The 15159-nt window shown below is 43.1% G+C and overlaps 1 protein-coding gene across 2 annotated transcripts in view; it reads left to right on the top strand.

The window, feature by feature from the left end:
* Positions 1-856: 856 nt before the first annotated feature.
* Positions 857-15159, top strand: part of CFAP97D2 (CFAP97 domain containing 2) — a 28193-nt gene continuing 13890 nt past the window's right edge. For both annotated transcript variants that reach the window (XM_054973175.1, XM_054973176.1), the window contains exons 1-3: positions 857-1027; positions 9692-9772; positions 13235-13353. In XM_054973175.1, coding sequence (XP_054829150.1) covers positions 935-1027; positions 9692-9772; positions 13235-13353 — 293 coding nt within the window. In that variant the 5' untranslated portion in view covers positions 857-934. The remainder of the gene's footprint in view (positions 1028-9691; positions 9773-13234; positions 13354-15159) is intronic.

Raw genomic sequence — 15159 nt, forward strand, 5'->3', positions numbered from 1 at the left:
GGGACACAAAAATAAGCTCAGTGGAAATTTGAAGGTGTGAAGGTAAAGTTCAAATTGTTTGAAAGAGAGTCCATTATGTCTAATGACATAAATTTCCTACATGTAAGGTTTTTTATTTATTTTATTTTACTTTATGTAGTCCTTGCCTTTCTCCCCAAAGCCCTCCCCTCCTCCATTTTAACCTCACAACAACCCTGTGAGGTAGTTTTTACTGAGAGTATTAGACTGGCCCAAGGTCACCCAGCAAGCTTCCATGGCAGCAGAGGGAGTCAAACTTGGGTTGCCTATATCCTAGTCCATTGTTCTAGCCACTACACCACAGTGGCTATCACACATGTAGACAGTCATGTGTGATGTGCATGTACAGGTAGTGGGTTGCTGTGAGTGGCCATGTATATGTGTATCAGAAATCCCATATTCATATTTGATAGTTCCAGGGCTTATAATTTCCTACAAGGGAATATTTTCCTCATAATAATTTTATAATGTGGTCTTTTCTGGAGAAGCATTTTTCTTTTTACAAATGATAGGAGGCACACTTTACTGTGAGTCATAGCAAATACTACATTCATACCAATGCCTAAGTACTTGTACAGCTATAAAAGTATTCATAACTGACCCACTACTTTTAATTGTCAAAGTGGTAATAAAGATCACTGCAGTATTCTCATGGTTGCAGCAATTCCTTTATTGAGAAGGAGACCCTTTTGAGGCTCAGCTTTAGGTCTTCATTCTTGTTTTGTTATTCCCGCAACATACTGTTTAAAATGCTACCACCAGCTATTCAATTTTTGCCTTAGCGATACCATGACAACCACCACATGACCAACTGCAAACACACCACTCTTGCCAGAGCTTTGCTCAAGAAGGTTCTAGCTGATGACTCACCCTCTTTGAAGTAGTCCAGATTTAGAGATGTTTTATATTGTTTAAGATGCACCGAGCCTATCAGTCCGTTTTACCATGCAGCAGCAAATACCTTCAGCAAAAGTGGGACAAAGCTGTCTATGAAGAGCACTGGAAAAAGGTAAGCATGACTCTGAGGAAGGCAAAAGCATCCTACAGAAAGCCCAAACTCACTGGAAAGAAGTATTGTTGCATTTCTTCCCATGAAACCTGAACAATTAGCTTTATTTTTAAGAACTGCTCCTTCCAATAACCACATTTTAAACTAAAGTACAATATCATGCCAAGAATTTAGATATGAAAAAACTGCCCCACTTCAAAATTCTTCAGTATAAAAATGCAGGGTTTCCCACTTTTTCTCTAGGCCATTTATTTCCCATAATACTTTTTTTCTGTCATGAAGTGTAATTTTTGAGGAGAAAAGACAGTGGCTGGCAATATGGGTGCTTTTGTGGCACAGCTTTATGGATTGGGACTTCCCCAAATCCATGTGAACATAAGAGGAGAAAAACAGTCAACTGATTACAAAGTATGTTTTCCTGAGGCAAAGATTAATCAGTATTGAGAAAAGTGCATATGAATGGATATTCAGACAACTTTTTTAGTGCTTTTCTAACATTCCAGTTTGCTCTAAATGGTATGTGCTAGTTTTAAAACTGAAGATGGGATTTAACTAATTGATTTAGCACTTTTCCTGAACTCATTGTAGTTAAGAAAAAATATAACAGTTCTTTTTGGTGACATTAGCTATCTAACGATAACAGATTTATATTATCAAATGCACTTGATGAGGTCTGGCTTTCGGAAAGATTGTCCATATCCTCTGTACTAGGTATGGAGTAAAAGAGAAATAACACTGGGGACAAGAAGACTTTGATATCTGTTTTCAGCCATGAAGCTCCCATATTTAGGAAATATATTTAGGCTGCCTCTCCCAGAAGCCAGTCATTCTCTATAAGTTGCAGTGCAATCCTAAGCACAGTTACACTCTTCTAAACTTACTGACTTCAACGGGCTTAGAAAGGTGTAACCAGGGTTTTTTTTCCAGCTGGAACGTGGTGGAATGGATTTCTGGCACCTCTTGAAAATGATCACATGGCCGGTGGCCCCGCCCCCTAATCTCCAGACAGACGGGAGTTTAGTTTGCCCTCCGCGCCACTCCAGCAGCACAGAGGGCAATCTAAACTCCCCTCTGCCTGGAAATCAGGGGGCGGGCCCATCGGCCATGTGACCATTTTTGCCGAGGGTGATTTAAACTTTAAAAAACTCCCCCCTTGTTCCAGCTGACCCAAAGTGATGTCATTGTGCAGTCCTGAGTTCCACCACTGAGTTCCACCACATCTTTTCCCAGGAAAAAAGCCCCGGGTGTAACTCTGCATAGGATTGCACGGTTGGGTAGATGAAGGTCTTGGTTAGAGTGTTGGATTGGGATCTGGGAGATCCAAGTTCTAATCCTCACTCTGTCATGGAAGTTTGCTGGATGACCTTAGGCCGGTCACTCTCTCTGAACCTAATCTACTTCACATGGTTGTTGTGAGGTTAAAATAGAGGAGAGGAGAATGATGTAAGCTGCTTTGGGTCCCCATTGGGAGAAAAGATGGAGTGTAAATGAAATGAGTTAAGAAAATACTTTTTTAGTGTTTTAGGGAACTCGAGCCTTTTATATTAAATTTGTTAACTGGTGTCTATTAATCACCACATCCTGAAACTTAAGTATGAAAATAGCTTTGATCGAATACAATGTGCAATAAAATGTTCTGAACTTTCTGAGAATTTTGTGTAATCTAAATCTGATATTCTCCCATTCCGAGGACTGGACCACAGATTAATTCATTGGATAGTGTATCATTCTAATGGACTATGCTCTAGGGGATATAGTTCAAGTTGATCGGTACAATTAAACAATAATCAGACATCTGATCTCCAACTGCACTAAAAAGGTGAAAGTAAATCTGATCATATTGCTAAAACAACCGGGCTTGTCTCTCTGGTGTGGTTCTAATTAGTTTCTGCCTGTCCCTATAATCCACTGTATACATACTAAAGTTAATGATTTTGCATTTTACACTTCTTTTCTCTTGAGGCCAAATCATCTATGAAGGAAAGTAGCTTTTTTCATGTTTTTAAATGGGGAATATAGGATTAGCAATTTGTTAAATGTCCTCACCCAGATGTCTTTTTATTTTATTTGTTTGTGTCATTTATACCCTGCCTTTATGCCCAGTGGGGACCAAAAACAGCTTATGCATTCTCCTCTCTTCCATTTTTTTCAGATGCTCCATTAAAATGGGGTATCGTATCTTCCTATATTTTACAGACATATATAACAATCATTACTAGGAGAAAAACATTAACTCTTTCATCATCTTTGTTTATTGTAGTGAAAGTGTGTTCATCCACGTAAAAGTTAGAGGAACAAGGTTTTTATTCATAAATAATCCTTGTGGAGTAGATAATGCTTTTCACTGCTGTTGACACAGACACTGCTCAGACCATAAGAGCCCCTTCCCAGACTAATCATCCTGTATTGATATTCCATCTCTGTACCTTCTTATGGGGTCATTATAATGGAACCAATCAGTAAAATCTAATGAAAGGTTTTGCTCACAAGCAAGAAGGAATACCCTCCTAAACCCTATAACTTCAATAGACTTTGAACACTGACTCTGTTTCAGATTACACTGAAAGTGGTTTAATAAACCTAGTGCCCTTCCCCAGAAAACAGGGGGCTCCGTGATGGGGATAGGGTTGCCAACTTCCAGGTCATAGCTGGAGACCTCCCAAGACACTGTAATCATCGCCAGACTACAGAGATCAACACCCCTGGATAATATGTCAGCTTTAAAAGGTGGATTGTATGGCATCACATCCTGGCTAAATTCCCTCTCCTTCCCAAACCCCTCCCATCCTAGGCTTTACCTGCTAATCTCCAGGAATTGCCTGACCCAGAGTTGGCAACCATATATGAAGAAGATGCTCGGGCTATCTAACAAGGAATTTTCAACAGCCAATTAAACCTCAGTTCCAAAGATTAGTAGATTAGACAATTCTAAAACCAATACAAAATTTAAAGTATGGATGTTGTGATGTATGCAGTGGAAGGTTTCTGTGTGTGCTAGAGCTCTGGCACAAGAGGAATACCATGCAGGCAACATGTACACCAGCTTGGATTTCTGCTTTCACAAGATATTGTGCACATACTTACCAGGATCAACAGGTATCACAGTTAGAGATGGGCACGAACCGAAATACCAACCAAAATTAAGCACGAACCAGGTCAGTTCATGGTTCACGAACCATGGTTCATCAGATCCCATTTCTGATGAACTGCCGCGAACTTTTAGGCTAGTTCATTTGGTTCGTTTTTTGGTTCATCACTGCAGACAGCCTGGTGCCAATCTATCAGTTTCCTAGGCAACAGGGGATGGACTTGCAGACCTTTGGCTGACCCGGAAGTGACCTTTCTGCTGACCCTGGAAGTGATGGTTTTCTGACCTGGATGTGACATTTTCACGAACCAAATGAACCGGTTCGTGAACCAGGGGCAGGTTCGTGAACCACATGGTTCGGTTTTTCCCCAGTTCGTGCCCATCTCTAATCACAGTATATCTAACACCTTGGCTTTGGCAAGTAGAACTGTGATAAATATGCAAATAAAATAGAAATCAAGTGGCACCTTTAAACCTAACCATATTTATTCCAGCATAAGCTTTAGCAAATCAGACTTCACCTCTTCAGGTACATATGAAATGGAAATTTTACATGGGCTTTTATAATGGGTTTGTGGCAGTAACAAAACTGTTGTAAACCATTCCGGTGTGAGTCCCTGTGTAAGTGACACAAACTGACTTATGTATGGCCAATGGCTAAATATACTTACATTTTATAGCAAGCCCAAGATAGCTAGTAAAGAAATATTGAACTAGTTTGGTGAAAATAGGCATAAAGAAGGGATATTGCTATCTTCCCCACACTCTTCCGCAGACAGGCAAAGTGCTGATGGAAGGGTTAGGACAAGAAGATGCTGAGCCAGGCAGGCCAATGAAAAGGACTTCACTCTCATTCTGTCTACTTATGCTAAGCTGCAGAAGGGATGGCCACTGATGGAGCAGAAGGGGTGACCATTGGGTCCAGGAAGGTTGAAGGAAAAATGGAAGGATGCCCACTATAAAAGGGCCTTTGCTCAACGATAACGCAGTGTATGAGATGCTGAACATCACAAATCTTGTTTTCAATTAAGACAAATTAAATTTAAATAACAGCACCTCAGTGAAACCCCTACTATTAAGCAATTGATGCAAAGGAGACCATTTTGACATGGAATTATACTGGCAGTTTAGGGGTAAATCCCTCCCACACTGAAACTGCTTTTACTTTACTCCCTCTGGTGACAGTTAGTGGGTGCTAAGCAATATGAGAGCAAGATTTTTCCAGGTGGATGAGGGGATTTTATCCAAAGAACACAAACTTCCCCAAAGGTTGTTTGCAGTAGCATGGAGGGGGAAAAAAACCATTTTCCTAGTTGGTACTTACTCCTATTTCAGGAAAAGCCTGTTCTCTTTATTGCTGCTACAAGTAATGTAAACTAACAGGGCAACTGTTATTTTCATTGTATTGTGTTAATATTCTGCCTTTATTTATACCTCTCAGGATAAATGACTTCGAACAGGCACAGAAGAGCACCATGCAAATATTTATTTATGGAATGTGCCTTTACTAAAAGTGCAGGAGCAGTGTTCAACTTGTTAGCTACACAAAACAGTATGTCCCCTCACACATGAGGATAGTTTTAGGTGGGTAGCCGTGTTGGTCTGCAGTACAACAGCCGGATTTGAGTCCAGTGGCACTTTAGAGACCAACAAGATTTTCAGAGTATAAGCTTTTGAGAGTCAGAGCTCTGTTCTTCAGAGCGCCATTCTTCCCTACCGAAGAAGGAAGCTCTGACTCTCAAAAGTTTACACTCTGAAAATCTTGTTGGTCTCTAAGGTGCCTCTGTACTCAAATCCTGCCCCTCACACATAACTCTAATTTTGTCCTAGTAAGTCTCAAGGTATGTGTTGTGAGGAAGGGATCAGAACAGAGGAGAAATGAGAAACGCAAGAGAATAGGTAGGGTAATTTATGATAGCGTGACGTGATAAAGTAAACAGTCTTGGAATGGGGGGAAATGGTTAGAATTCTCATTGTTGTATGCTGGTCACCAAGAAATACTTCCTACACAACCTGTTGGACAATCTCTGGTTATATTCTTCTTCTTCACCTAGCCAAATAAGCACTTCTGAGGACAATTTACCATTGGATATGTTGCATCCATAGGGCTGATTTTAAATTAATAACGGTATGTATGTAGAAGTGGAGGGAAATCATCAATTTAACTTTTGTATAACATGTTAACAGAAGGTGCTGTGAACTAATTAATCCAGGACCCAGTTTAATTAGATTGAATGACCGTGCTGGAAGAAACCTACAAAAATATTTTATTTCACAACATCACATAGTGAGAGTCTCTTCTCACTACATGATTTTCTAGTGAACCTAAAATTCTGTTTTATAGTCACAATTCTGTTCTTTAATTCAGCCTTATATATATTATCATTGTTTTTCCTGCATAATTGCATTGATCTGAATACATGAATAATAATGCACATGGCATATTTGTTCTGTATCTCATCCTTTAGAACTATTATAATGAAAAATCTCTGAACAATACTCTGACTTAACCCCAGAATAACACAATAGTAAGAATCAAAATTGATGTTACACGTGAAATGAATCATAGAATCATAGAGTTGGAAGGGGCCGTACAGACCATCTAGTCCAACCCCCCCCCCCCAAAATCAGGACACAAGTGCCCAACCAGACATGGAAGAACTGGGGAATTTATCTTGAAAATGCTCCATTGCTCTAGACCACTGCAAAGGGAGGAGGACTCATGGAGCTAGAGAAGGAGACAAACAGCCCTCCCTGCTCCTGTGGCCATTTATGCTGATGAAAACTATTATGTTCTGTGATTCTGGCCCATAGTGATTTCAGCCAGACAGAGATTTCGGCTCATAAGAACATCTTTATTACCAACTACGTATACACACGCTCCCAATACTACGTCTTTTTTCAGTAACCCCCAATAAGAACACATGCAACTAGGATCCTTCATTTGCATGCACTAAATACAACGTAACATATTTACAAAGCAGCCATTGGTCCTCATCCAGGAGGATCGATTGGCTGCTGCTGCTAATCCTATTACCCAATAAGATTGCAGACATGAGAAGCCCAGCTTTAATAGAAGCTAGCTCAATACATAACAAAAGTGGTGGGAGGGATCCTTAAGTTGTTTCTCCCCCCTCTCAGTGCTCAAGAGCTGACTAGAGCAATTTTAAGGAAATTCCCCACTTCCTCCATGTGACCGCAAGGTAGGTCATGTATCTGTGTCCCAGCTTGTATCAGATGTAACATCTAGAGTGGCTCTAAGAGCCCATGTGCTCTAGTTAGGGTGCTAGAGCCATTCAGGACTGTGCTGTGAGGAAATGGCTCAGAAAGATGCTTATGATAAAGAGACTGTAGTCTATATTCCACTGTCTGTTGATGTAAATATGCTCCTTCCAGGCAGTTTCCACATCATTTAATATGTTGTGTTGGATTGCTTGTGTATTATTTCAATACTGTTTTGGCTCTCTATGCAGATTTATGCTTGTATTCAAATTTCTGCTATCCATATGCTACTACAGTATTTCCCAACCAGGGTTCCACAGGACATTGTGAGGAATTCCATGAATAATAGTGGAAATGATAAATAAAACTTCTGAAATACTGTGAAAAATTCCAAATATCCCTCAAAATATCATGGTTATTTTTTAAAATTAATTTTTATTAGTTTTTCGCAAAAATGAATTTTTTGTGAAAAAATATCATGGTTATTAAGGCTTTACTTTTTTTCCTTACGTTTGTAAAGAGCTGAGTGTCCGGGGTCTGGGTCCCAGCCCCCAGACTTGGTAGGAGGGAACAGCAGGTCAGCCGGGCTGACGGGCAAACAGAGGGGGCAGCCAGCAGACAGCAGGTCAACTGGTCAGCCAGCTGACAGCAGGTCAACTGGTCAGCCAGCTGACAGCAGGTCAACCGGTCTGACTGGCAGGCAGAGGGGGCAGCTGGGGGACAGCAGGTCAACCCCTCCCACAGGCAAATGGAGCCAGGACCTGCCGGTTCCAGGGGCAAGGGGCAAAAGCCCAGGGCCTCAGGAGGCAGGGGGAGACAGAGAGAGGCCAGCGAGTCCCACTCCCCTAGGGAGGGAAAGGGGGCTAGGCAAGGCGGAAGGGGGCAAGGGCAGAGGGATTGGAAGCCCAGCAGTCACCCACCCAAAGACCTTACCTGAGGAGGAGAAGCAGCAGCAGCCCCAACAACCCAAAGCCACGCCCCAGCTAGAAAATAGTAGCCTGGCCCAGGAGTTGCCAAAAGCCAAGCCACTCCAGGTGGGGCTATTGGAGGCACTCTGCAGGAAGCCCTGGGCAACCAGCCAAGGAGCCGCAGCTGGACCCACCTTCAGCCATCAGCTCAGCCAGGGAGGCCGGGCTGCTAGCCAGGGGACTGCAGCTGGACATGCCTACAGCAATCAGCCAAGGCAGGGAGGCTGGGCAGCCAGAGAACAAGGCACAGCTGGTGCTGTTCAGTGGGGCCAGATCAGCTACCCCAGCTGCAACTGCTTGGTGCAGCCAAAGGCCAGGCTGGAAGAGGGGTGGGGCAGTAGAAGGAAGCCCTATAAAAGCTGGCTGGGAAGAGCCCTGGGGTGGTGGGTGTGAGTGAGGAGTGATGATGTGGAGTGAGAGCAGTAAGATGCAAGGGTGGAGGCTTGGAAGGAGGAGATGAAGGAGGACACAGAGGGTAAGCAGGCCAGGTTGAGCAGGCCAGCGAGTGGACTGAGAGGGAGTCTGGGTGAGGTATACCGCCCCTCCTTCCACAGAGCAGGGTCCTGCAGAATCCCTGGCCCCTCTGTGATGTCAGGAGCAGACCGCCCAGTGCCATGCCCAGCGGCAGCAGCGGCAAGCCCTGACACTGAGATGTGTGTGTGTGTGAGTGAACTTACATTGTCACTCACATACACGCACACATATCTCAGCTCTTTACAAATAACGTTTCTTGACAATAATTTAGCAGTAATTGGATTACGTTCCCTGCCATCAACTTTTTCTGGCTTATAAACATTTTCATAGGTAGGGGTTCCTTGGGATTTGAAAAATTATTTTAGAGGTTCCTTTGTGGAAAAAAGGTTAGAAAACAATACTGCCCTGTTGTATTGTTTATTGAGTGTCCCAGTCATTGATTGTATTAATCCTACACTGTGTGATCCACTTTGAGTCTCAGTGAGAAAGGCAGACTATAATTAACGTAAATAAATAAAATAGATAAAAACCTGAGTGGTCAGGAGCAAGCCATTAGCCTAACCAGCTGGTAGCACTGTGGTGAGAATAAAATGGATTCACTCTGTTTGTGTTGCTCTGAGTTTCATCAAAGCTAAGTGGACCACAAATGTGTTTCTAAATACCCAAAGCCATTCATATTCCTTACCTTAGTCTTCCTCACAATGACACCGTAAACCAATATTACTCCCATATTACAAAGAAGAGGCTTGTTTATAATATGGGAGTAATATGGGCTGCATAATAGCAGCCTGTAAAGTTGTGGATAAAATAAGACACAAATCAGGACTTAAGTGCTATCCTGGTACGTAGCTTCCCTTTATTTCCCTGTGCAAATTTAAGTACAAATAGCAGACTTATTTTTTGTTGCTGTAGGTCCAGGCAGCCAAACCCGTGGTGGACACCTCTGCTCCTCCAACATATGGACATCTTCTTTTGAAATTAAAGAAACTTGAGGTATGTTGCTGCTTAAGACTTAGGGAGTATTCCCATGCAATTGGCCCATTTGGGGCCAAAATTGGCCTCTGCGAAGCATGGGAGCACTTATGCGCAAAATGTGATAATGTCACTTTAGGACCTTACTTACTCCCACCAGCACCATCACAAAACCTTCTCTAAAATATTTTAAAAAGAAATCTTTCCTTTCCGCTCAAAGTTCTTACCATGCTCTAAGATTCTGAAAGACTGTTTGATCCTCTAGAAATATTAATCTGAAAACTGAAGGCTACCAAACACTAGAGATGAGCACGAACTGAAATACAAACCAAAATTAAGCACGAACCAGGCTGGTTCGTGGTTCGTGAACTGTGGTTCGTCAGATCCCATTTCTGACGAACCACCACAAACTTTAGGCTGGTTCGTTTGGTTTGTTTTTTGGTTTGTGACTGCAGACAGCCTGGTGCCAATCAACCAGTTTCCTAGGCAACAGGGGATGGACTTCCTGCAGACCTTCTGCTGACCCAGAAGTGACCTTCTTTTGGCCCGGAAGTGACCTTCTGCTGGCCTGGAAGTGATGATTTTCTGACCCAGATGTGACGTTTTCACGAACCAAACAAACCGGTTCGCGAACCAGGGGCAGGTTCGCGAAAGTTTGTGGTTTGTGAAATTTGATGAGCCACGAACCGCATGGTTCGGTTTTTTCCCGGTTCGTGCCCATCTCTACCAAACACCTGCCTTCAGACTCTCGGTGATGAGAGAATTAAGAACACAACAAGATATATGTTTTCTCTAAACAATCAAATTAAGCAATATTTTAGAGACCATAGATATTCAAACTAACTGGAGCCTTTAGAAAGAACAAACAGTTTACAGTAGGTAATGTCTGTTTAGTGAGGCTTTAAGGACCTTGGAATGTCTGTATAACAGGAATATCATGAAGTGTTTGCTAACCACAAACAAAGCAAGAAGTATGTATGTAAAAATGGAAGAAGTCTGTGGCAGTCTTTGTGAGGTGAAATACCAGCAAGAGTTCTTGGAGTTTACAAGTGTTAGCAGTATCTTGCTGCAACAATTTTGGTTCTCTTCCTAGGCTGTATACATAAGAAGCTGGGGGGTTTTGTGCAAAACACCTTTTCTCAGGGGTTCTGATCACCAAAGTCCTCTGCTAGTTGTAAGTGTGCACAACATGAAACCAAAGAAGTATGGCTGCTTGCTATATGCCTTATCACCTGAGTTGTGGGAGTCCTGGCTGGGGTACATATTCTGCTTAGGAGACTACTATACAGTTAGTCAGTACCCTAAACTGTACCACAGTTATGTTGCATTAGCTGGCATAATGTTACACCACCTCTGAGCTGAGAGGGCTTAGGTTGCTTGCTCACTAAGTCCTGCTCTTTCCTTGAAGTACCTTCCATGCCATCTATTTGTGAGCTGTATGTATCTGTGCCAACTCTGGGTTTACACAGGTTTACATCAGCATGATGCCAGTGCAGTGTTTCACTGATGTATCTTCAATTGCACATTTCCATGTTATGGCAGCACATGAACTTAATTGCCATCCGAAACAGTTCTAGGATGGCCATAGGATTGCACTTAATTGAAGAGAAGCGGTATAAAAATAAATAAAATAAACTGTTGCCCTGCTACCTGGAGTATAAGATTCTGTGGCCCAAAGCCCACAGAAGTGGGTGAGTGAGGCCAAACAACACCAAGAGCACAAATGAAAAGGGGACTCACTCAAGAGATTCATTCAGAGTGGTAAGACCCACTTCCAGCTGGTGATGAGCAGGCAAACCAAGAGAGGCAATCATCTAAAGGACAATCAGTAATATAACTGGGAATTGGCTAGCTGTATATTTTTTAAAAAACGAGCAATGAGCCTTTTATATTAGCCTATTGCAGTACTTGGTTTCTACTTTTCCCCCTTTCTATGTTGAGTCTTAGAGAAAGCAGCTGAGCAAAGACACCACTGCATTGAAGCTCTCAGTTACAAGTTCTTTCATTGAAGGGCTTAGACTGGAGTAACTCTGCTTAGGATTTCACTGTAAAGCAGAGAAGCTAGCACAACAGAGACAGATATTGAGAATAATGATGTTTGCAAAGGCCAGAGGATGAGCTTAAATATTAGGAAACAATCATGGTTATCTTCATATGCTTTCAGTGCAATCCTAAGCCCGGAGTCAGCGCCCCAGCCCGCGCGTTGATGTAAAAGCAGTGCTGCTCAGCTGCTCCCTATGGACTTTTGCAGGAGAGCTACGCTAGTGAGAAAGCACGGCAAGGAGAGGCACGGCTGCCGCCAAGAGCACATGCCCGCCGTTCCCCTGACAACCTCACCTACACCAGCCAATGGCTGCATCGCTCCCAACAGGCAGGCGAGGGGCGCAGCCAATGGGGAGGCTGCAATCCCCGCTGTCCACCAACAGCCCACCCCCGTCAGAGAGCAGGCATCCCTGCGGCGGGGGGAGGGGGAGGAACAGAGGTAACATTGAAGGTGTGAACTGGGCACCCACCATCTCACCTGTCCAACCCCCATTTTCAATGAGGGCTAGGCCAGTGACTGCAGCTCTGCGCGCCTGCAAATCTCCTTGCCGCCACCGCCACTGTGAGAAACAGGTTCCCCCTCCCTGAAAAATGGGACCAGAAAGGTGGCAGGACCCAGCAAGGGTCGCATTTGCAGCCTGCAGCACTTGAGATCAGCCCCCAGGTTCCGGGGTCACATGTGGATTGGTCCCATCCTATGCTCCTTCAGGCCTCATGGGCAGGGCTTGGTGCGGGCAGAGGGGCCCAATTTCTCGCGTTCAATGGGTGCCTATGAGCTACGCTGCCTTTTTTCTAGGTGTAACTTTTCACTGCTGCAGGGGACGTTCCCGGGCCTGGGGTGACTTAGGAAGCTAACTCGTGGCCCGCCCCCTGCCCCCCCTCCGGCACCGGCGCAGGGACTTTCGCCTCACTTATGCGTTCATTTGGCTGCCCATCATGGCCACAGGTAGCGGTCCACGTGCAGTACCGTCTCCCAGCCTGCTGGCATAAGGGGGGTTACACCCATGTAAGCGCAAATTGCATCCACGTAAGCCTTTCTCCTCTTCCTGTGCACTTTCCACCCTCCCCTTAGGATTGCAGTAGTACAAGGCTACTTTCAGGGCCTTCGTGCTACCAAACTAGAAGAAGCAAAAGGTGCAGGATGCCAGTGAGAAGCTATCTTTATATCTAGCATATTTTAATCTTGCTTTCTCCAAGGAGCTCAGGCCAAATTCAAAGTGCTTACACATTTTATCCTCACAGCAACCCTGTGCAAGAGGCTAGACTGAGGGACAGTTGCCTATTCGGTTTCATGGCTGAGCAGGAATTTGTATTTAGATCTCTCAGATCCTAGTCTGGTATTACAGACACCACTATACCACTCCTGATCACTCACAGTTAGAGAGGAGACTCAGGATATATAGTTTTTTACCAATGTTTTGTCTTTTAAAATGTATTAAGCTTGAAAAGGATCGCTTGTCAATCATTGAGAGAGACAATCGTTTGCTCCTGGAGAAGATGTCTTTCATCATGAGGACTACAGGAAGAATTGATAACAAAAATGATTATGAGCCCAAAAGGTAAAGTTTGCAGTGAAACTGGTGTAGAATTATCAAATACTTTGACAGTGAGGACACTGGCATCAATGGTGTTTGAATAATTGAATAATTTGCTCTATAAGGTCTTGGTAGAGTTGAAATGGTGCCTTACAAATATATAGCCTTAAGTACATCTCACTGATCATTTTTGTTTTAAAAAACTATCAGATCAGATAGTAGGATGGAAACAAATCTTAATTTTGAGAAACTGTTGGGAAATAACAGTGTAACAACTTTTTACGGACGCAGACATCTGTGTTCAAAAGTATGTGCGAAGTCCAGAAACAGAAAATAATGAGAGGAAACGGTGGAGATAAGAAAGTAGAACTATAGTAACTCATGGACAGGTTCTTCAATATCTACTTGGACTCAATTTAGGAACAGTCCCAATTAATACTGTCTACAAGTTCTCCAACCTACACATGAAAATGTTTAAAACATGTGTGCCGAGATTTTTGATCTTTCTCGCTTAAGCCCTCTTTATAAATCCAAGAGCGCAGCAACAGAGAACACTCTCAAGTGACTGTTGAGATCTGACAATACCTAGAGGATTCAAGGAGGGGCATATAATATACAGGGTGGTCTTGCTGTACTTTAAGATGGATACTGGGTATCTCAAAATATTCCTGATGCTGTCCATAGTTACAAAGAATTGCTTCACAGAAAGTTAATAACAACATTTGATTTATATGCTGCCCTTTAGGATAATTTAACGCACACTCAGAGCAGTTTATTAAGTATGTTATTATTATCCCCACAACAATCACCCTGTGAGGCGGGCAGGGCTGAGAGAGCTCTGAAGAGCTATGACTGTGCCAAAGTCCCCCAGCTGGCTTCAAGCAGAAGAGTGGGGAATCAAACCTGGTTCTCGATTAGAGTCCAGCTGCCCTTAACAACTACACCAAACTGGCTCTCTGTAGTTTATAGTCATAGCATAATTACGTGTTTGCCTACAACAAGTAAGCAGAAAAATGACAGCTTTCCCTCACCCCCCAGCCAACCTGCATATAATTGTATGTCAAAAGTAGGTTTGGCAAGTCACTCCCCAGAAGGAAGTTGTTATGATCTTCACTTTCTTTAGGGTGGATTTTGCTTTAAATCTCCCCCTTACACCCTCTGGGTAGTTTGCTGCCACCAGGAATATATTATTCCAAAATGTTTTATTTAAATTCTCCCTTTCGTAACGTGTTTGAGCGTCAGGCTCCTTCGTGGTTCTATGTGGCCCTGAGGATAGGAATGGGAGATAACTCTGGGATATAACAAAACACAGTTTATTTTTTTAAGAAGCGTATTGGTTACATAAAAGTCGTTCTTAGTTCTCCTAGTTGCTTCATCCAAACTCATTCACACAGATCTCTTGTAAGGCTTCACACACAGTTAGCCTCTTCAAATAGAGTGAATATATAGTCTCACAGACACATTCAGTTCAGGCTTCCCCTCAGGTTGCCTTTCCCTCACAAATACATGAACACACTCAGGCTGCACACAGCTGGCCTCTCTTGCCCTAACTGAACCTTTTTCTCTTCCTCAGTAACTGAAAACCGCCTTCACTCCGCCCACTCTGTCATCAACCAATCATATCACTCACTCATCTCTCTCTTTCACCCCCCACTCTTCACCTATCTCACCAAACATTTAAAGACACATGCACCCGTTTCTTGAAATCATTACAAATCCCCCCCTTCTCCTTAAGCGGAACACATCTCTTTTCCAGAAGAGTTGTGTGCAGCTTTCTCCGGCTTAGGGAATGTTTTATTATCTCTGTAGTTCCAGTTAAGTCCACTTCTC

The sequence above is a fragment of the Eublepharis macularius genome, chromosome 3 (genome assembly GCF_028583425.1).
Source record: "Eublepharis macularius isolate TG4126 chromosome 3, MPM_Emac_v1.0, whole genome shotgun sequence".
In the NCBI taxonomy this organism is placed as follows: Eukaryota; Metazoa; Chordata; class Lepidosauria; order Squamata; family Eublepharidae; genus Eublepharis; species Eublepharis macularius.